The 22,660-nt window shown below is 38.3% G+C and overlaps 1 protein-coding gene across 4 annotated transcripts in view; it reads right to left on the reverse strand.

Moving 5' to 3' along the window:
* The window catches only part of map7d1b (MAP7 domain containing 1b), a 139,427-nt gene that overhangs the window by 36,860 nt on the left and 79,907 nt on the right, over positions 1–22,660 (reverse strand). For 2 of the 4 annotated variants that reach the window (XM_060915363.1, XM_060915365.1), the window contains exons 4-6: positions 22,138–22,158; positions 10,950–11,113; positions 7,574–7,682 (exon numbers count right to left, since the gene is read on the reverse strand). In XM_060915363.1, coding sequence (XP_060771346.1) covers positions 7,574–7,682; positions 10,950–11,113; positions 22,138–22,158 — 294 coding nt within the window. The remainder of the gene's footprint in view (positions 1–7,573; positions 7,683–10,949; positions 11,114–22,137; positions 22,159–22,660) is intronic. The other 2 variants (XM_060915366.1, XM_060915364.1) reach the window with 1 other exon arrangement.

Genomic DNA, 22,660 nt, shown 5'->3' on the forward strand with positions numbered 1-22,660 from the left:
AATATCTGAGGTAAATTTAGTGAGCACATTGTTGTTTCGTCATACTACTGAGGTAAATATTGGTCTTATCAACAGTTTTTATTCTATTTTCACTGTCTTACTGACTAAATATAACTAATATCTGAGGTAAATTTAGTGAGCACAGTGTTGTTTCGTCATACTACTGAGGTAAATATTGATCTTAACAGTTTTTATTCTATTTTCACTCTTACTGGCTAAATATAACTAATATCTGAGGTAAATTTAGCTAGCACATTATTGTTTAGTCATACTACTGAGGTAAATATTGATCTTAACAGTTTTTATTCTATTTTCACTGTCTTACTGGCTAAATATAACTAATATCTGAGGTAAATTTAGCTAGCACATTGTTGTTTAGTCATACTACTGAGGTAAATATTGATCTTAACAGTTTTTATTCTATTTTCACTATCTTACTGGCTAAATATAACTAATATCTGAGGTAAATTTAGTGAGCACATTGTTGTTTCGTCATACTACTGAGGTAAATATTGATCTTAACAGTTTTTATTCTATTTTCACTGTCTTACTGGCTAAATATAACTAATATCTGAGGTAAATTTAGTGAGCACAGTGTTGTTTAGTCATACTACTGAGGTAAATATTGATCTTAACAGTTTTTATTCTATTTTCACTGTCTTACTGGCTAAATATAACTAATATCTGAGGTAAATTTAGCTAGCACATTGTTGTTTAGTCATACTACTGAGGTAAATATTAATCTTAACAGTTTTTATTCTATTTTCACTGTCTTACTGGCTAAATATAACTAATATCTGAGGTAAATTTAGCTAGCACATTGTTGTTTAGTCATACTACTGAGGTAAATATTGATCTTAACAGTTTTTATTCTATTTTCACTGTCTTATTGGCTAAATATAACTAATCTCTGAGGTAAATTTAGTGAGCACATTGTTGTTTAGTCATACTACTGAGGTAAATATTGATCTTAACAGTTTTTATTCTATTTTCACTGTCTTACTGGCTATATATAACTAATATCTGAGGTAAATTTAGCTAGCACATTGTTGTTTAGTCATACTACTGAGGTAAATATTGATCTTAACAGTTTTTATTCTATTTTCACTGTCTTACTGGCTAAATATAACTAATCTCTGAGGTAAATTTAGTGAGCACATTGTTGTTTAGTCATACTACTGAGGTAAATATTGATCTTAACAGTTTTTATTCTATTTTCACTGTCTTACTGGCTATATATAACTAATATCTGAGGTAAATTTAGCTAGCACATTGTTGTTTAGTCATACTACTGAGGTAAATATTGATCTTAACAGTTTTTATTCTATTTTCACTGTCTTATTGGCTAAATATAACTAATATCTGAGGTAAATTTAGCTAGCACATTGTTGTTTAGTCATACTACTGAGGTAAATATTGATCTTAACAGTTTTTATTCTATTTTCACTGTCTTACTGGCTAAATATAACTAATCTCTGAGGTAAATTTAGTGAGCACATTGTTGTTTCGTCATACTACTGAGGTAAATATTGGTCTTATCAACAGTTTTTATTCTATTTTCACTGTCTTACTGGCTAAATATAACTAATATCTGAGGTAAATTTAGCTAGCACATTATTGTTTAGTCATACTACTGAGGTAAATATTGATCTTAACAGTTTTTATTCTATTTTCACTGTCTTACTGGCTAAATATAACTAATATCTGAGGTAAATTTAGCTAGCACATTATTGTTTAGTCATACTACTGAGGTAAATATTGATCTTAACAGTTTTTATTCTATTTTCACTGTCTTACTGGCTAAATATAACTAATATCTGAGGTAAATTTAGCTAGCACATTGTTGTTTAGTCATACTACTGAGGTAAATATTGATCTTAACAGTTTTTATTCTATTTTCACTGTCTTACTGGCTAAATATAACTAATATCTGAGGTAAATTTAGCTAGCACATTGTTGTTTAGTCATACTACTGAGGTAAATATTGATCTTAACAGTTTTTATTCTATTTTCACTGTCTTACTGGCTAAATATAACTAATATATGAGGTAAATTTAGCTAGCACATTGTTGTTTAGTCATACTACTGAGGTAAATATTGATCTTAACAGTTTTTATTCTATTTTCACTGTCTTACTGGCTAAATATAACTAATATCTGAGGTAAATTTAGCTAGCACATTGTTGTTTAGTCATACTACTGAGGTAAATATTGATCTTAACAGTTTTTATTCTATTTTCACTGTCTTATTGGCTAAATATAACTAATATCTGAGGTAAATTTAGCTAGCACATTGTTGTTTAGTCATACTACTGAGGTAAATATTGATCTTAACAGTTTTTATTCTATTTTCACTGTCTTACTGACTAAATATAACTAATATCTGAGGTAAATTTAGTGAGCGCATTGTTGTTTCGTCATACTACTGAGGTAAATATTGGTCTTATCAACAGTTTTTATTCTATTTTCACTGTCTTATTGGCTAAATATAACTAATATCTGAGGCAAAGCAAGCACATACGGCATTTTTTCACTCAGGGTACACATTTCGAGAAATAAGATGTTATGCAGGTGTATTTAAAAAAAATATGTCAAGTTTCTTGTATTAAACTGATATGTTTACATTAGTGTCATCGGATCACCACAGAGAACCACTGTACATTGAACTATATAACATCATACAAAATCCCACATTTCTAGTGCATTTTGTGCTATAAGATTGATATGAAATGATAATATAGTATCTCTGCTTAATTATGCATATAAAGGAGTCGTTTATCACCTGGCAAAAATTTTGCAGTTCTTTAATAATGTGTCCGTCGTTATGCCAGATGACGTTTTTGGTCAGTGTTCTCAAAAAGGAACCCAAAAATTCAATCACTGATTCTTTTAATGGTGTCCATTTTGGTAGTTTTAATCTCTATATATGTAGGAATAATGCACAGAAAAAATTTGTTGGCTGTAAGGCACCGACACCTTTCAGCGTTCATTGAAAATATTCACTGGGATAATGGAGCAAGCAATGTAGTCTCCGTAGCCCTCTCTAAACCCGGGGTTTAATCAGGGTTAAAGAATTTCCTATAATGTTTTTATAATTACCATGAGAAGTAAAGGTATAAAAATGCCTTTAGTCATTACAGACTTGAAGTAATTGCACTGAGTCGTGGTTTAATTGAGAAATGCAGTCTCCGTAGCCCCCAATTCTTCGTTAGGCGTTTCTTTGTTAGAAAAGATATTTGATTCTGTGCTCATTGCCATACACAATTTTTATTTAAGTTAAAGCTATCATTAAAATGTTCTACAACCTGAAATAAATCTTTTAACATGCCAACTGCATATATAACACAGGCACATACACTGGTGTAGTCTCCGTAGCCCCCACCAATTCACCGAAACGGTGGTCTTGATCAACAGGCCATATCTTCTGAATCAGATGAGGATACCTCATGACATTTTCACACTGTAATATTAAGATATGTGGAAACAAAATGCACTGACTAAAAATCTGAAAACTAAACTTTCGAAAAATGGCCATTTTGGAACAGCAATGTGCACCCTAAGTGAAAAAATGCCGATAGCTTTACATTGCCATACTAAGTCTTTTCCTAGGCATTTACCAACACAATTGAGGTTAATGTTGATCTTCCCATATTTTTGTTCTATTTTCACTGTAGATTATTTAACTATAGTTCACACTGTGGGCGGCACGGTGGTGTAGTGGTTAGCGCTGTCACCTCACAGCAAGAAGGTCCGGGTTCGAGCCCCGTGGCCGGCGAGGGCCTTTCTGTGCGGAGTTTGCATGTTCTCCCCGTGTCCGCGTGGGTTTCCTCCGGGTGCTCTGGTTTCCCCCACAGTCCAAAGTCATGCAGGTTAGGTTAACTGGTGACTCTAAATTGACCGTAGGTGTGAATGTGAGTGTGAATGGTTGTCTGTGTCTATGTGTCAGCCCTGTGATGACCTGGCGACTTGTCCAGGGTGTACCCCGCCTTTCGCCCGTAGTCAGCTGGGATAGGCTCCAGCTCGCCTGCGACCCTGTAGAACAGGATAAAGCGGCTAGAGATAATGAGATGAGATGAGTTCACACTGTTACTAAATATAGCTAATATCTGAGGTAAATTTAGCTATAGGGAACACTAAAACTAATTATAGCTAATAACTGGGGTACACTTAGCTAGTACTTGGCTGTTTAGTCATACTAAGCATTTTCTTTGAAATTCACCAACATTGCTAAGGTAAATGTTGATCTTGTCAAATTTATTTAAAATCACATACCGTGATATCAATGTTATATCACTGCAAACGGCCACACACACACACACACACGATCCACACTACAACCGCATCACCAAGCATGTACAACATTATGACCAACACTAAATATGCTCAGCATTAAAATACACACACACACACACTAATAAAAGAGAGAAGCTCAGCACTTATATGTAAGAATCCACTGCAGCGACCTCCAGCTGTCTCATTTGGTGAAAAAGTTGAATCTAGAACCCTTAAGAACCAATAAATATCCAAATACTCCAAGATGAGCCATTATTTCTAAGAACGTAGGGCACCGCTTCATGGTGTTCGTTCGAGTCCTCTACCATCTCCAACAGGGGATTCGAACTGGTAGACAACACCAATTTATCCAATCTAGGGATGGCGGAAACTAAAAAAATCTTGACCGACCACCGAGCCTCATTAGCCGGTTAAAGTTGGTTAACCTATGAGTTTAAAATTCTAGAATTGGAATTATTAGAATCTATTCTAAATCTAACCGCGAGCATCCGCACATTCAGTCCCAGTCGCTGCCCTCCACTCACATTACCTTTTCTACAGCGCGAAACATTTAGTCAAACGCGGCACTGATGTCGAGGGGTTTGTATCGGAGCGGAGGACGAATGGCTCCAGCTTAGAGACAGTTTCAGTTGGCCATGATGGCGTTGAAAATAAAGTCAAGTGCTAGAAGAAGTACATAACATTCAGTGATGGGAATAACGGCGTTAAAATAAAGGCTGCTATAACGCCGGGTAATCTAATTAATTAGCTACAATTGTTATAACGCCGTTACCAATATCAACACGCCATTACTGCATGGTATTGAAGTTGCTCTGAAGCATACTGCTACGGACTAGGCAATTTTCTTCGAAGTGAGCCACAGAGACCTCATACTGCAATTGTTTTCCAGCTACTGATATTACGGTTCCATGGCTGCTAATTGTGCACAGCCATTGGGAATGGGATAGCTGGAGCTGAGCTGATTAGCCGCTAAGCTAATATAGCAACTGTCTGATGCTAAGTAACATCAGTGAGTAACCAGGTTTTAGTTCAGATCTTGTGTATTATTATTACGTTGACATTAATATTCACCAGACTAATCAACCATCGACTTCATTCATGCGCCGTGTTCTTGTTTCTTTGATAGTCAAGAATTTCCTTGATGTTACGTACCTGGTTAACATCATAGTAAAATGTAATCCAACACTGAGACTTTTCTTTCGCCGAGTGGCAGCTGTCTTCAACTGGGGCGGGAGGGCGGGACATGACCGAATGGGTGTTTCTGATTTGTCAGCTGTCGTCCTTACACCGCATGGCATGCCCCAAGCGTTTACAACACAGAATTCCAGGTTCTCCGCTCCAAAATCGGCAACTTCAAAACGATTGATTTTTTTTTTAACCGACAACCCAAAAAAAATTAACCGGTTGACGTTGATTCGGTCAACCATCGGTCATCGGTTAACATCCCTAATCCAATCACGTGGATTTATATAAAGTATTCCGCTAAAGGCAGCTCATCAGGTGAGACAGAGACATTCGCTTAGGAAGACGAGAGTTTTCACAGACTTTCGCGGAGTTTAAATTTTATTTACCCTCTCGGATCTGATTTGCGAATTGACGACATGGCTTGTTTAAAAAAAAAGGTAACAAAGGACTGGAGGTTTCTCTGATCTGTTCAGAGTCCATGGCACTAGTCCAACGTGTTAGCGTGATGCGACACTACAAACAAAAATTAACAAAACAAAACATTAAAAGCAGGGCTTTGAACCAGAATTTTTTTCCTGTTGGTTCGTTCCGAACAGAAACGGAATTGTAACGTTTCTGGTTTTGGGTTCCACCATTAAATAGACGTTCCCGAACCGGTTAGAACAAAAAAATTTCGTTCCCGGAACGGTTAATTACATTCCCTGTCAGCTGTTTAACAAATGGCTATAAAATTATGTCTCTGTCTCATCCAGCTTAAGCCAAATGTAGGCTAATTCTATTACAACCTTCATTAAATAAGACAATAAATAATTCAAAACAATTATTATTCCAAATGTTGGCGATTTGGATTCTCAGTATGTCTTCCCATCTACACAAACAGAAAAAGTGCCAAAAATGAAAAGATAATTCGTTTAGTGTGTTACCAAAGGCTAGTCATGCCCTATACAGGGCTTTCCACAAGCGCCGGCTGCCGGCCATACAGCCGGCACACAATTAAGTCCAGCCGGCTACTTTAATGACTATTATTTTTGTAGCCCACAGGCTCTAAATATTAATTTTCGATTTTAATAAAATTAAATGTTTATCTAACGGGCTGACAATAATGTCAAACTGAACCGCGCTCATTTAAGTTGTGATTCGCGCTGTTTGTACCGATAATAACCACAAATTCCCCGCAGACTTCGTTGATCCGCGGCCCCGACATGCGGTGTGCGCGCGCACTCGGCGGAGTTTATTTTGTGTTTAACACCCCCCCCGGCTGGCTACTTGTTTGTCATGGCTGGCTAGTATGAGCCTTAGTGCAAAGCCCCGTATGCATTGATAGGCTAACAGAGGTTAACGTCATTTAATGTTCGCGAGCCTCTCATTAACGTGGACAAATATATTGATATCGTGTTTGAAATTGACGTTTTTGAATAACGATAGACTGCAATATTTACCTCTTATTTAAGATGTGGAGACGTGATAGTAGTCCACCCTCCCGCTCTCTCCATTCAGTCAGCGAACGTCACACAGGAAGTGAACCCCAGCGGGTCACAGAAACTTGCGCAGGAGAAGAATGGCTTTTTTATTTGTAGGCTACGGAAACTTTGAGGAACGAAATAAAAACCGGTATTAACCGGTTACCATTATTTTTAATAAGCGTTTCTGTTCCAGAGCATAAAAAATAATAAAGTTTCTAGTTTTGTTTCTGTTCCATGTGAAATAGAAAAAGTTTTCGTTCCTTGAACCGGTTCAAAGCCCTGATTAAAAGTCAACTGTTGTTCATTCGGTCATGTTAGCTGCTAATCCGAATGTTTGGTAGCGAGGAAGTTACGTAACTGGAACTTTACGACTTTTTGTTGAGCCCATCTGATTTACAGGCATCTCATTTCAGTGAGTATGGAGGAGAAAGAAGGAGGAAAAGAGATCGCCAGTTCTTTGGAAGAAACTTAAATTCTCAGCAGAGACACAACAATGTTCATGCCTTGAAGCTGCTTGGAAATACACCCACTGACACCAGTCCCCTGGTTTTAAAAAACCTGGTAAATATCTGCTAATCCTCTCCTCTCCCTTCTCCTGCTGTTAACACGATCACTAACGCTAAAAGCACTCACTCTCTCTGCGAGACGTCTGGTTTAGTCCTCCAGCCCAGGACCATCTCTGCTGTCTGATCTCAGCCCACGTCTTCTTAGTCGACCGTTTGATAGCGGACTCGTATCTCTCCTGCACAGAACACACAAACCATCTGTCCAGTCAGCTTTCAGAACACGCTGAATAACAGTAGGAGTGCGTTTCATTCATCAGTCACAGGTCACGTATTAATGGCTTTCTAATGGTCACATGTCTGTAAACAGGAAGTGCTGTTTCTGTGTCTGGGCCATGTTATCAGATTTTTACAGTCCGAGCAGGTGTGAGAGATTCCCACACACACTAATGCTCACATGTTCATAGGTTGAGAATCACATTAAATTAAACTAAATGATTAAAATTTAAAGACAGGTTTTTTTTTCACTGAATATACAGTATATGATTAATATTATAGTACTGTAGCATTGTACTATAATATTGCTAGAAGTAAAAGTAATGAAAAAGGAGATCAAGATTAGAAATACAGAAATAAAATGACACAAAAGAAAAATTAGCCTTCCCTACAATAGTAAAGTAAAAATACAAATGAAGCGTGAACTAAAAAGACTAAAAAAGTTTAAGGCAGACGACCTATTTAAAAGACTAAAGCCAGTATCTCACTGGGCTGCGACAGCCTGCGACTAGTTGGAGACACAACAACTGCGATAAAATATACGAAATAGCGACAATTTTCACTTGGAATCACACTGAATTGATATTCGCATATTTTACCGCAATTGTGTCTCCAACTGGTCGCAGCCCGGCTTTCCCTCGGCAGGACGGGGAAGTAGAGGAAGCCTCACGGAAACTGACTTGAGAAGGGTTCGCGACGGCTTTGCGACACCAGCGACGCATTTGCGGCTATTTTGAGAGAAATTTTGTCGCACGAATTTTTTGAACATGTTCAAAATTTCAGCGACGAAGGAGCGACGCTTTGCGACTCATGCGAGGAAATTCAAAAGCCCCGCGAATGTTTCAAGACACTTTTGAAACTCTTTCGCGAATGACGTTCGCAATTTGTCGCAAGCTGTCGCAGCCCAGTGAGATACTACCCTAAAACGTAAAAAAAAAAGGACTAAAACATTAAAAAGAAAGTTAAAAATTTCAGTAATGAAAAATAAAACAAAGACTAAAAAACTCAATGTAAGAAAACTGAAAAAAAAGTCAAAAATTCCAAAAGCAGACAAAAAGCAATTCTTTTTTATTAAAAAATAACAAGCAGGCTGCAGTTAGAAAAATGATAAAAATATAAATGAAGCGTGAACTAAAAAGACTAAAAAGTTTTTTTAAAGGCAGACATGTTTAAAAGACTAAAAAGTAAAAAAAAGACTAAAATATAAAAAGAGGGTTAACGATTTAAATAATGAAAATTTATGAAATAATTTAAATAATGGGTTAACAATTTAAATTATGAAAAATTAAACAAAGGCTAAAAAACTCAAAGTAAAAAATGTAAAAAAAAAAAAAAAAGACTAAAATTCCAAAAGTATAATTATATAAAACAAGCAGGCTCCAGTTATATATAAATAAGCAGGCAAAAAGAACCAAAAAGTTTTTTTTAAGTAAACAAAATGACAAGAAATTAAAAGATCAGACATAAACAGGTGTAAACAAGAAAAAAAAGACAAAAAAACTAAAAAAAATGATGAAAAGCTGACAAAAATATTTTACTGACAAAAAAGCCACAGGCTTCATGAAAAAAATGCAAAAAAAAACACTAAAAAGTTACAAACAACTTAGTAAAAGGACTAAAAACAACAACAACAAATATTAAAAATGCTGACTGAAATACTAAAAAAAAAAAGAGAATAAGCTCAGCAGACTGAAAGAATAATAAAATGAAAGGCATGAAAACCTAGAGATCCAGAAAAATTAGGCCTAGAAGAAAAAAGGAAAAGTACGGGAGCCGAGAGAGGCCCTTCATATAATCTTTTTTTATTCACCTTGTTATCCCGAGATAACGACATAATTAATTCAGGATCTCGAGAAAACAACACAACTAATTCGAGATCTCGAGAAAACAAAACCGTTATTCTGAGATCTCGAGAAAACAAAACAATTATTCCGTGATCTCAGCTGGATCACTGTATCTCCGTCGGTAGAGACGAAGCCGGGCCAGTCTTCTGCGGAGGTGCTGCGGACTAATTTTGAAATTATCCCTCATTAAAAGACTTAATGCAATCTCTCCCTGTGTCAACCCCTGATCAAAATATTGCCTTATTAGGTGATCGATTATTCCAGACATTCTAATGACCAAAGTTGCGTCTATACAGAATGAGAAATAGCCCCAAAGTCAGCATATCACAAGTCTCTTGGCGCACCTGAATGAACCATTTCTCAGCTGTTTACTCGAGATCATGAAATAACTGTTTTGTTTTCTCGAGATCTCGGAATAATTGTTTTGTTTTCTCGAGATCTTTGTTAGGACTGGGACTGTTTTGGCCTCTAGAGGCCGCCACTGTGTTTTTGTGTTTGTCTTCATTGCCTGTTTCCTGCCCCGCCCTGTTCCTTAATTAGTGTGTGTATAAATACCCCTCTGTTTGTTCCTTTGTCATGAAGTCTTTTTCCTATGCTGTGCCTGTTAGTGCTAGTTCCCTCTGTTCCATGTTCCTTGCCTGTGTCTTTGTGGTTTTTGTACTTTGCTTTCTTTTTGGACCTTTTTGAATTTTGTTTGTACCATTTATGAGATCTTCTGAGCGTTTGCATTTTTGCCTTTTCTTTTCTTATTTTTGGACTTTGTACTTTTGGATATTTTTTATTTTCCCTTTATCTTCTGAGCTTTTGGGTTACTTTTGTTTTTTGCCGTGGATTGTACATATTGTAAATAAACTTTTTGATACTTTTCTACTTCTGCCTCACGCCTCTGCACTTGAGTCATCCCCCTGGTGGCCTAGTAGGGGTTTGCTGGATTATCACACCAGCGAACCAGGTTCGAATCCCAGCAAAACCCTAACAATCTTGAATTAGTTGTGTTGTGTTCTCGAGATCCTGAATTAATTATGTCGTTATCTCGGGATAACAAGGTGAATAAAAAAAAGGATTATATGAAGGGCCTCTCTCGGCTTCCGTAGAAAAGGACTAAACGCATACTACTAAAAGTCAAAAGGCAGACTACTAGTAAAGAAAAGACTAAAAAGTTTTTAAAAATCTGTCTAAAAAAAATTAAAAACACACACAAACAAAATCGAAGGATTAAAAGGTACAAAGGAGGCTTGACTGGATAAAGTTAAAAAAAAAAAAAAACTCAATGAAATACTAAAAAATTAAGAAGATTTGTTTAAAAAAAAACCCAAAACATATAAGTAAAAATCAAACTACAAAGTGAAGGAGAAGTTGAAAGAGAGTGAAACGCTGTGTCCTGACCTTGTTCTTCTCCAGTTTCTGCCTCTGTTTCTCCTCGAGCAGCGCTCTCCGTTTCTCCGCCCGAAGTCTCTGCTCCTCCAGCCTCCTCCTCCTCTCCTCCAGCTGGCTCTCCCTCAGACGCCGAGCCTTCTCCTCCTTCTCCAGCCACTGAGCTTTCTTCATGGCTACGGAGGAAGAGGAGAAATAAGATTTGTAAACAGGTTCGTAAAACACACTGACAGTACGACCTACACTACCGTTCAAAAGTTTGGGGTCGCTTTGAAATGTCGTTATTTTTGAAAGAAAAGCACTGTTCTTTTCAATGAAGATCACTTTAAACTAATCAGAAATCCACTCTATACATTGCTAATGTGCTAAATGACTATTCTAGCTGCAAATGTCTGGTTTTTGGTGCAATATCTCCATAGATGTATAGAGGCCCATTTCCAGCAACTCTCACTCCAGTGTTCTAATGGTACAATGTGTTTGCTCATTGCCTCAGAAGGCTAATGGATGATTAGAAAACCCTTGTACAATCATGTTAGCACAGCTGAAAACAGTTTAGCTCTTTAGAGAAGCTATAAAACTGACCTTCCTTTGAGCAGATTGAGTTTCTGGAGCATCACATTTGTGGGGTCGATTAAATGCTCAAAATGGCCAGAAAAATGTCTCGACTATATTTTCTATTCATTTTACAACTTATGGTGGTAAATAAAAGTGCGACTTCTCATGGAAAACACAAAATTGTCTGGGTAACCCCAAACTTTTGAACGGTAGTGTACAGTGGTGCTTGAAAGTTTGTGAACCCTTTAGAATTTTCTATATTTCTGCATAAATATGACCTAAAACATCATCAGATTTTCACACAAGTCCTAAAAGTAGATAAAGAGAACCCAGTTAAACAAATGAGACAAAAATATTATACTTGGTCATTTATTTATTGAGAAAAATGATCCAATATTACATATCTGTGAGTGGCAAAAGTATGTGAACCTCTAGGATTAGCAGTTAATTTGAAGGTGAAATTAGTGTCAGGTGTTTTCAATCAATGGGATGACAATCTGGTGTGAGTGGGCACCCTGTTTTATTTAAAGAACAGGGATCTATCAAAGTCTGATCTTCACAACACACGTTTGTGGAAGTGTATCATGGCAGGAACAAAGGAGATTTCTGAGGACCTCAGAAAAAGCGTTGTTGATGCTCATCAGGCTGGAAAAGGTTACAAAACCATCTCTAAAGAGTTTGGACTCCACCAATCCACAGTCAGACAGATTGTGTACAAATGGAGGAAATTCAAGACCATCGTTACTCTCCCCAGGAGTGGTCAACCAACAAAGATCACTCCAAGAGCAAGGCGTGTAATAGTCGGCCAGGTCACAAAGGACCCCAGGGTAACTTCTAAGCAACTGAAGGCCTCTCTCACATTGGTTAATGTTAATGTTCATGAGTCCAGCATCAGGATAAGACCGAACAACAATGGTGTGCATGGCAGGGTTGCAAGGAGAAAGCCACTGCTCTCCAAAAAGAACATTGCTGCTCGTCTGCAGTTTGCTAAAGATCACGTGGACAAGCCAGAAGGCTATTGGGAAAATATTTTGTGGATGGATGAGACCAAAATAGAACTTTTTGGTTTAAATGAGAAGCATTATGTTTGGAGAAAAGAAAACACTGCATTCCAGCATAAGAACCTTATCCGATCTGTGAAGCATGGTGGTGGTAGTATCATGGTTTGGGCCTGTTTTGCTGCATCTGGGCCAGGACGGCTTGCCATCATTGATGGAACAATGAATTCTGAATTATACCAGTGAATTCTAAAGGAAAATGTCAGGACATCTGTCCATGAACTGAATCTCAAGAGAAGGTGGGTCATGCAGCAAGACAATGACCCTAAGCACACAAGTCGTTCTACCAAAGAATGGTTAAAGAAGAATAAAGTTAATGTTTTGGAATGGCCAAGTCAAAGTCCTGACCTTAATCCAATGGAAATGTTGTGGAAGGACCTGAAGCGAGCAGTTCATGTGAGGAAACCCACCAACATCCCAGAGTTGAAGCTGTTCTGTACGGAGGAACGGGCTAAAATTCCTCCAAGCCGGTGTGCAGGACTGATCAACAGTTACCGCAAACGTTTAGTTGCAGTTATTGCTGCACAAGGGGGTCACACCAGATACTGAAAGCAAAGGTTCACATACTTTTGCCACTCACAGATATGTAACATTGGATCATTTTCCTCAATAAATAAATGACCAAGTATAATATTTTTGTCTCATTTGTTTAACTGGGTTCTCTTTATCTACTTTTAGGACTTGTGTGAAAATCTGATGATGTTTTAGGTCATATTTATGCAGAAATATAGAAAATTCTAAAGGGTTCACAAACTTTCAAGCACCACTGTACGTTCTCGCCGGAGGCAAAACATTCTGCTACGTCCTTAAAGGCTTCACTTTTCTTTGTAACATTTCTATACACATTTAATGAGACAATGTACATGATATATGATAGGATATGATAAGATGTGATGAAAAGCAACAAAAGGTTGATTTTAAATGTGCTGTATATAAAGAATAACAAAATATATAAAAATAAAGAAAAAATAAAGAAAAAAATCTGAGTCCTCGTCTCCAATGTCCTTAAAATTAGGGCACGAGTCAGACTCGAGTCCAAGTCCTGGACTCGACTACTACAAGCCTGTAATGAGCAGTGAATTGAAGAAACGGCGCACCACAGAATTGGGCCGAGGAATCGTTAGAGATTGTTTGGATTTCTCGCTTTCGAGTATCACATTTAATTTGCACCGACTACCGTGTGGGATCTACGGGTGGAGTCGAAATGCATTCACTCTTTCTGTCTCAGATTTATGGTTTAATGGTTCATTATTATCAGATAATGATTTTTAAATCTGGCCAGATTTTAAATATCTGAAACTGAGTCATTCTGGGCCCTAATCACATCAAGCGCTTCGAGCTCAGCACAGCTCCGACTGTGAAAACTGCAAATGAGAGCAATAAAAGCTCGCGTTTCTGCCTCACGGCCGTCCCAGTGCACACCACAGACCTCATTTCAATTCCTGATCAAATAGCGATTAAAAAGCGATCGCGGTTCCTTATTTACATTTCCGAGCATGCTGTGCAGCAGCTGCTTATGTTTTCCTTGAAGGAGAAAAACATTCAATATGCCATCACGGTATTTCCTGTTTTCCAGCACCCTAACCATGACAAAACACACACTCGCGCGTGCACACTGGGGTCACGCCAGATGGGACTTAGGAATGCAAACCTCCCTGAGGAACTGCTTTGATTTACAGGAAGTTCAGTTCACCAAAGCTTCTTATTTTACTGCGTTTTACTCTGTGTTTCTATCCCGTTTCCTCGTAGACTTCCTGTTACAAAACACAACTGTGTACGTCTCATAGAACTGGCCAGTTGCACCACAAGGGTGTGACTAGGACATAATAGGGAGTGGACTTTTAGTCTGAACTTCTTTGCTGATTTGTACTTCCTTTCAAATTTATACAAACATATCCTTCTAGCTGGGCGGCACGGTGGTGTAGTGGTTAGCGCTGTCGCCTCACAGCAAGAAGGTCCGGGTTCGAGCCCCGTGGCCGGCGAGGGTCTTTCTGTGCGGAGTTTGCATGTTCTCCCCGTGTCCGTGTGGGTTTCCTCCGGGTGCTCCGGTTTCCCCCACAGTCCAAAGACATGCAGGTTAGGTTAACTGGTGACTCTAAATTGACCGTAGGTGTGAATGTGAGTGTGAATGGTTGTCTGTGTCTATGTGTCAGCCCTGTGATGACCTGGCGACTTGTCCAGGGTGTACCCCGCCTTTCGCCCGTAGTCAGCTGGGATAGGCTCCAGCTTGCCTGCGACCCTGTAGAACAGGATAAAGCGGCTAGAGATAATGAGATGAGATGAGATCCTTCTAGCTAGCTTGCCCCATAACTAGCATGATAATTAACTGGCATAAGAATGACACTGGAGACAAAACCAACGGACCAATCAGAATCCAGAATTCTACAGCCATCCTGTGGTATACACTACCGTTCAAAAGTTTGGGGTCACCCAGACAATTTTGTGTTTTCCATGAAAAGTCACACTTTTATTTACCACCATAAGTTGTAAAATGAATAGAAAATATAGTCGAGACATTTTTCTGGCCATTTTGAGCATTTAATCGACCCCACAAATGTGATGCTCCAGAAACTCAATCTGCTCAAAGGAAGGTCAGTTTTATAGCTTCTCTAAAGAGCTCAACTGTTTTCAGCTGTGCTAACATGATTGTACAAGGGTTTTCTAATCATCCATTAGCCTTCTGAGGCAATGAGCAAACACATTGTACCATTAGAACACTGGAGTGAGAGTTGCTGGAAATGGGCCTCTATACACCTATGGAGATATTGCACCAAAAACCACACATTTGCAGCTAGAATAGTCATTTACCACATTAGCAATGTATAGAGTGGATTTCTGATTAGTTTAAAGTGATCTTCATTGAAAAGAACAGTGCTTTTCTTTCAAACATAAGGACATTTCAAAGTGACCCCAAACTTTTGAACGGTAGTGTAAATGCATAGAACCAGAACGTCAAGGACGTAGCAGCTCATCTGGCCTGCCGTCAAAACAACCATGACAACCAAAACATCAAACAGAACTGCAATGTGACGATGTGAAAGAGGACCAACCTCCACGACAAACGGTTTACGACAGGAACATCGACAAAGGACTAAACTTTGTTCCCCGACCAAAACGTCGATCAGAACAGAATTCGCATGACAAATGAGACAGGAGATACAATTCTAGTTGGAAGGAAATTTGTTAGCAAAAAATGGACAATACAACGACCAAGTTTTGTGCAGAAGGACAGAAACAATCAGAACGGAAATCCATTGAGAACTGACGGAGGAGATACGATTTAACTGAAAATAAATAAAGTTGTAAACAAATTGTTTACAACAGGAAAATCAGCAAACAAACCAAACGACCGAGTTCTGTTCCTCGTGGGAAGATCGACCCTAAACATCGATCAGAACTGAAATCGGATGTGAAATCAGAGAGGAGATACAATTCTAGTGAGAGGCCTGGAAAATTTGTTAATTTGGCCTAATTAGTAACTCGTTAGCAAAAAATTTGACAAAACAATGACCAAGTTTTGTGCGGCGTGATGAGTTCTTTCAAACAAAACAATCGCAACGGAAATCCATAGAGAAGTGACAGATGAGATACGATTTAACTGAATTGTGGACGACGGACGAACGGACGCCACGCCGTGGCAATCAGCCGTATGGACAGATGAGCTAAATACAGGCTTTCTATCGTAACATCCTCTCATATCCCCCCATAATACAACCCCGATTCCAAAAAAGTTGGGACAAAGTACAAATTGTAAATAAAAACGGAATGCAATGATGTGGAAGTTTCAAAATTCCATATTTTATTCAGAATAGAACATAGATGACATATCAAATGTTTAAACTGAGAAAATGTATCATTTAAAGAGAAAAATTAGGTGATTTTAAATTTCATGACAACAACACATCTCAAAAAAGTTGGGACAAAGCCATGTTTCCCACTGTGAGACATCCCCTTTTCTCTTTACAACAGTCTGTAAACGTCTGGGGACTGAGGAGACAAGTTGCTCAAGTTTAGGGATAGGAATGTTAACCCATTCTTGTCTAATGTAGGATTCTAGTTGCTCAACTGTCTTAGGTCTTTTTTGTCGTATCTTCCGTTTTATGATGTGCCAAATGTTTTCTATGGGTGAAAGATCTGGACTGCAGGCTGGCCAGTTCAGTACCCGGACCCTTCTTCTACGCAGCCATGATGCTGTAATTGATGCAGTATGTGGTTTGGCATTGTCATGTTGGAAAATGCAAGGTCTTCCCTGAAAGAGACGTCGTCTGGATGGGAGCATATGTTGCTCTAGAACCTGGATATACCTTTCAGCATTGATGGTGTCTTTCCAGATGTGTAAGCTGCCCATGCCACACGCACTAATGCAACCCCATACCATCAGAGATGCAGGCTTCTGAACTGAGCGCTGATAACAACTTGGGTCGTCCTTCTCCTCTTTAGTCCGAATGACACGGCGTCCCTGATTTCCATAAAGAACTTCACATTTTGATTCGTCTGACCACAGAACAGTTTTCCACTTTGCCACAGTCCATTTTAAATGAGCCTTGGCCCAGAGAAGACGTCTGCGCTTCTGGATCATGTTTAGATACGGCTTCTTCTTTGAACTATAGAGTTTTAGCTGGCAACGGTGGATGGCACGGTGAATTGTGTTCACAGATAATGTTCTCTGGAAATATTCCTGAGCCCATTTTGTGATTTCCAATACAGAAGCATGCCTGTATGTGATGCAGTGCTGTCTAAGGGCCCGAAGATCACGGGCATCCAGTATGGTTTTCCAGCCTTGACCCTTACGCACAGAGATTCTTCCAGATTCTCTGAATCTTTTGATGATATTATGCACTGTAGATGATGATATGTTCAAACTCTTTGCAATTGTACACTGTCGAACTCCTTTCTGATATTGCTCCACTATTTGTCGGCGCAGAATTAGGGGGATTGGTGATCCTCTTCCCATCTTTACTTCTGAGAGCCGCTGCCACTCCAAGATGCTCTTTTTATACCCAGTCATGTTAATGACCTATTGCCAATTGACCTAATGAGTTGCAATTTGGTCCTCCAGCTGCTCCTTTTTTGTACCTTTAACTTTTCCAGCCTCTTATTGCCCCTGTCCCAACTTTTTTGAGATGTGTTGCTGTCATGAAATTTCAAATGAGCCAATATTTGGCATGAGATTTCAAAATGTCTCACTTTCGACATTTGATATGTTGTCTATGTTCTATTGTGAATACAATATCAGTTTTTGAGATTTGTAAATTATTGCATTCCGTTTTTATTTACAATTTGTACTTTGTCCCAACTTTTTTGGAATCGGGGTTGTATGACAATCTTCATTTTCAGTCATTTGCTTTTTTAAACTCAAGAACAATCGACGTTTTACTGCACACCTGCAGTTTTCTACAATATCAAAGATCACCGCGAGCACAAAACACTGTAATCCTTTTAGCTTTACATGTTAGCTTAGCTGTTCTGAGTGAAAGAAAACAGTGTAGGAACAGAGTTCGGGAGTTCGGGTATTAAAATATTCCCTTTCATCTGTAGAGCGGAGTCGGCTTTCCTCGTTATGTTTGCTGGGATTTTCACTCCCTGAAAGAAAGATAAAGGGCTTTGTGGAGTGTGAGGATTTTAAAATGACTGCACTGCGGCACTCGAAGAGCTGGATGTTGGGTGTTACGGACATACAGCTGATAAACATCAGGAGTAGGCGAACTGACGGATGATGTAATTCCGTCTAGTCCGAAGGACTGTGTAAAAGTGAGATCTTTATCAGGGAAGCTCTGTCGCTGATTTATAAGGGTCGATACATGCATGTAGGACAAGAACATCAGGGTCAGACGTGTTGTTCATACTCGTCTTGTCCCGACCTACGGATGTCTTAAACTTGTGACCTTTCCATAAAATCTCTTTTCCAGTATGAAAAAGAGAGTGGCTGTGAGGAAAAAGGGAAAAAAAGTAAATCTAAAAGAAGTGTGTATCAGTGATTAGTCAAAAGGTTTGGAGTTTAGAGGTTCTGATCAGCTGCTGGAGTGGGTCAACATCTGGCCTTGGGGCTGTCCATTCATTTCTCATTACAGAAAACTTCCTCGTCGGTGGTATTCATACCCGTACATACACTACAGATGTGGTGGTGGTGAAAATGCTCTAGTTCTTTTGATAAAAGGCTGCTTACGGAAAAAAAAAAGTCACCATGAAGCAGTTTTCCATTTGCACAGCATATTTCCACATGCAGCAGCAGCAGCAGCTGGCGTGGACATACTGGGAATTCGACTCAATATCATCTGCTTCATGCTTAATGGAGTTTGTAGTCAATGTTCTTCTGCTTTACATGTGTTCAACATTATCCAAACCACATTAAATAAAAAAACACTATGTTACTCTGAACACTGTATAGATATCATGGAAACTGAATTCATTTGAACTCGAATTGAAATGTCAAACTGTCTAAATGAACTTCAGAAGAATTAAGGTAAACTATATTGAATTTAGTTGAGATCTGTTCAGGTGAGTGGAGTTGAGGTCAGTTGAATAGACCTGACTGACAACTGACACGAGAATTGAGCTGAACTGAGATGAGTTGAGGCGGCACGGTGGTGTAGTGGTTAGCACTGTCGCCTCACAGCAAGAAGGTCCTGGGTTCAAGCCCAGTGGCCGACGGGGGCCTTTCTGTGTGGAGTTTGCATGTTCTCCCTGTGTCTGTATGGTTTCCCCCACAGTCCAAAGACATGCGGGTTAAGCTAATTGGTGGCTCTAAATTGAGTGTGAATGGTTGTTTGTCTCTATGTATTAGCCCTGTGATGATCTGGTGACTTGTCCAGGGCGTACCCCGCCTCTCACCTATAGTTAGCTGGGCCCGCGACCCTGCACAGGATAAGCGGTTATGGATGAGTTGAGTTAGGTTTAATTTAATTTAGTTCTGCTGTAGAACTAAATTAGATGAGCTGAGTTCAATTCAGTTCAGTTGAATTGAGCTGAGTTTATTTGTACTGAGGCTGAATTGAAGTGAGTTCACTTGAGTTTAAATTAATTGACCTTGAGTTGCATTCAGTTCAGGTGAAATGAGTAGAATTTATTTGTACTGAGTTTTGATGAGCTGAATTGAGTTGAACTGTTGAGTTCAGTTGAATTGAGTTGGGTTTATATGTATTAAGTTTCGATGAACTGAGTTGAGCTGAATTGAGATCAGCTGAACTGACCTGAGTTTAGTTGTATTGAGTTTAAATGCATTCAGTTCAGTTGAATTGAGTAGAGTTTATTTGCATTTAGCTTTGATGAACTGAACTGAGTTGAGTTTATTTGTATCGAGTTTAAATGAATTGAGTTGAGCTGCATTCAGTTCAGTTGAAATGAGTTGAATTTATTTGTGTTGAGTTGAACTGAGTTCAGTTGTACTGAGTTGAGTAGGGACGAGTTCAGCTGAACTGAACGGAGTTGAATTGACTTGAGTTTAAATGAACTGAGTTGAGGTGCATTCAGTTCAGCTGAACTGAGCTGTTTATTTGTATTGAGGTTTAAAGTGAGTTGAATTGAGTTCAGTTGTACCGAGTTGAGTAGAGATGAGTTCAGCTGAACTGAATTAAATTGAGTTGGGGTTTGTTTAACTGAACTAAGCTTAGTTAAGTTAAATTGAGCTGAATTCAGTTGAACTAAGCTGAATTCAGTTTATTTGAGTTCCGTTGAACCGACCCAGGTGAACTGAACTGAGCTTAGTTGAGTTAAACTGAGTTTAATTCAGTTGAGTGAAGTTGAGTTGAAATGAATGGGGATGGATTGAATTAACTTGAATTAAACAGGAATCAGTTCAGATGGATTGAGTTGCATTTGAGTGAATTTATTTCAACTGAATTTAATTGAAATTCATTGGACGTGATTGAAATCGAGTTTAAATGGATTGAAGAAAACAAAACCCTCCCCTGCTCCTACTGACAGGTCTGACGTGAACAAGAAGAAATCACTGAGAGCAGAAACCGAACATTCATTCCATCTGACAACATAAAAGCTTTTCATGAAAGATAAAATAATGTTAAATGTTTAGATATCACAGCACTCTGAGGTCCCTAAACCCTAAATTCTGTCTGTTCAGGCAAAAAAAAAAAAAACCTTCCCTAAACGGCTATACGTCCCGTTAGTGATGCTGTAATAGCTGTAGTGTTTCCTGAGCTGAAGCTTTTCCGACCGTCCTGAACTTAATCCCTCGCCGGGAAAATATCAATCTGTAAATTCATCCTAAAAAGTCATTACAGCTTTAGCATGTGAAAAATATGAAAAATGAATCTTTAACATGTTTACATTTTAGCACTTTATACGTTCATTAAACTACTAAAGCTACTGAAACATCCTGATTCACTTTATAATACGTTTTATTTGATTACTGCTGCTACAATAATTCTGACTGCAATGAATTAACAGCAAGCTAACAGTAATGATGATTTACCACATTGGGTGGTCAAACTACCGTAATTTCTGGAGTAGCAGGGCTACCGTAAAACCACAAAGTAATCAGAATATTCTAATCAGACTAATTTAGATCAGGGCTTTGAACCGGTTCGTGGAACGAAAACAAAAACCGGGAACTTTTTCTATTTCATATGGAACAGAAACGAAACCAGAAACTTTATTATTTTTTATGTTCCGGAACAGAAACGCTTATTAAAAATAATGGTAACCGGTTAATACCGGTTTTTATTTCGTTCCTCAAAGTTTCTGTAGCCTACAAATAAAAAAGTCATTCTTCTCCTGCGCAAGTTTCTATGACCCGCTGGGGTTCACTTCCTGTGTGACGTTCGCTGACTGAATGGAGAGAGCGGGAGGGTGGACTACTATCACGTCTCCACGTCTTAAATAAGAGGTAAATATTGCAGTCTATCGTTATTCAAAAACGTCAATTTCAAACACGATATCAATATATTTGTCCACGTTAATGAGAGGCTCGCGAACATTAAATGACGTTAACCTCTGTTAGCCTATCAATGCATAGGGCCTGACTAGCCTTTGGTAACACACTAAACGAATTCTCTTTCATTTTTGGCACTTTTTCTGTTTGTGTAGATGGGAAGACATACTGAGAATCCAAATCGCCAACATTTGAAATAATAATTGTTTTGAATTATTTCTTGTCTTATTTAATGAAGGTTGTAATAGAATTAGCCTACATTTGGCTTAAGCTGGATGAGACAGAGACATCATTTTATAGCCATTTGTTAAACAGCTGACAGGGAACGTAATTAACCGTTCCGGGAACGAAATTTTTTTGTTCTAACCGGTTCAGGAACGTCTATTTAATGGTGGAACCCAAAACCGGAAACGTTAAAATTCTGTTTCTGTTTGGAACGAACCAATAGGAAAAAAATTCTGGTTCAAAGCCCTGATTTAGATAATATATACAGTATAATGGTGTCGTGCATAAATCACAGCACCGACCAGAAGACAAAAAAAAAAGGTCTTGTAATCCAGAAAATATGGTAATTCACATGAAGGAGGACCAAGGACATGATTATGATGACAAATGAGGAAATCTGATTTAAAATATCAAATTAAAATGAGCTTTGATCAATGAAACCACCACCTCTTTCAAATGCCATCATGGAGCTTACCTTGCTCGTGGGTTTTCTGTTCTGAAGCATTAAAAACAACGAAGAGAAACAGCTGTCAAATTTCAATCCCTCACATCTGTCACTATGCCAATAGTACGGCTGGAGAATATTCACTAGTCCCCTTATAACACATAATTATTGCATACACATTAGACACGGTTTTATATTAAATTCTACGTTTCATGAGTTTGAATTACAGTGGTGCTTGAAAGTTTGTGAACTCTTTAGAATTTTCTATATTTCTGCATAAATATGACCTAAAACATCATCAGATTTTCACACAAGTCCTAAAAGTAGATAAAGAGAACCCAGTTAAACAAATGAGACAAAAATATTATACTTGGTCATTTATTTATTGAGGAAAATGATCCAATATTACATATCTGTGAATGGCAAAAGTATGTGAACCTCTAGGATTAGCAGTTAATTTGAAGGTGAAATTAGAGTCAGGTGTTTTCAATCAGTGGGATGACAATCAGGTGTGAGTGGGCACCCTGTTTTATTTAAAGAACAGGGATCTATC

This window comes from Neoarius graeffei, chromosome 2, assembly GCF_027579695.1.
Source record: "Neoarius graeffei isolate fNeoGra1 chromosome 2, fNeoGra1.pri, whole genome shotgun sequence".
Taxonomy (NCBI): domain Eukaryota; kingdom Metazoa; phylum Chordata; class Actinopteri; order Siluriformes; family Ariidae; genus Neoarius; species Neoarius graeffei.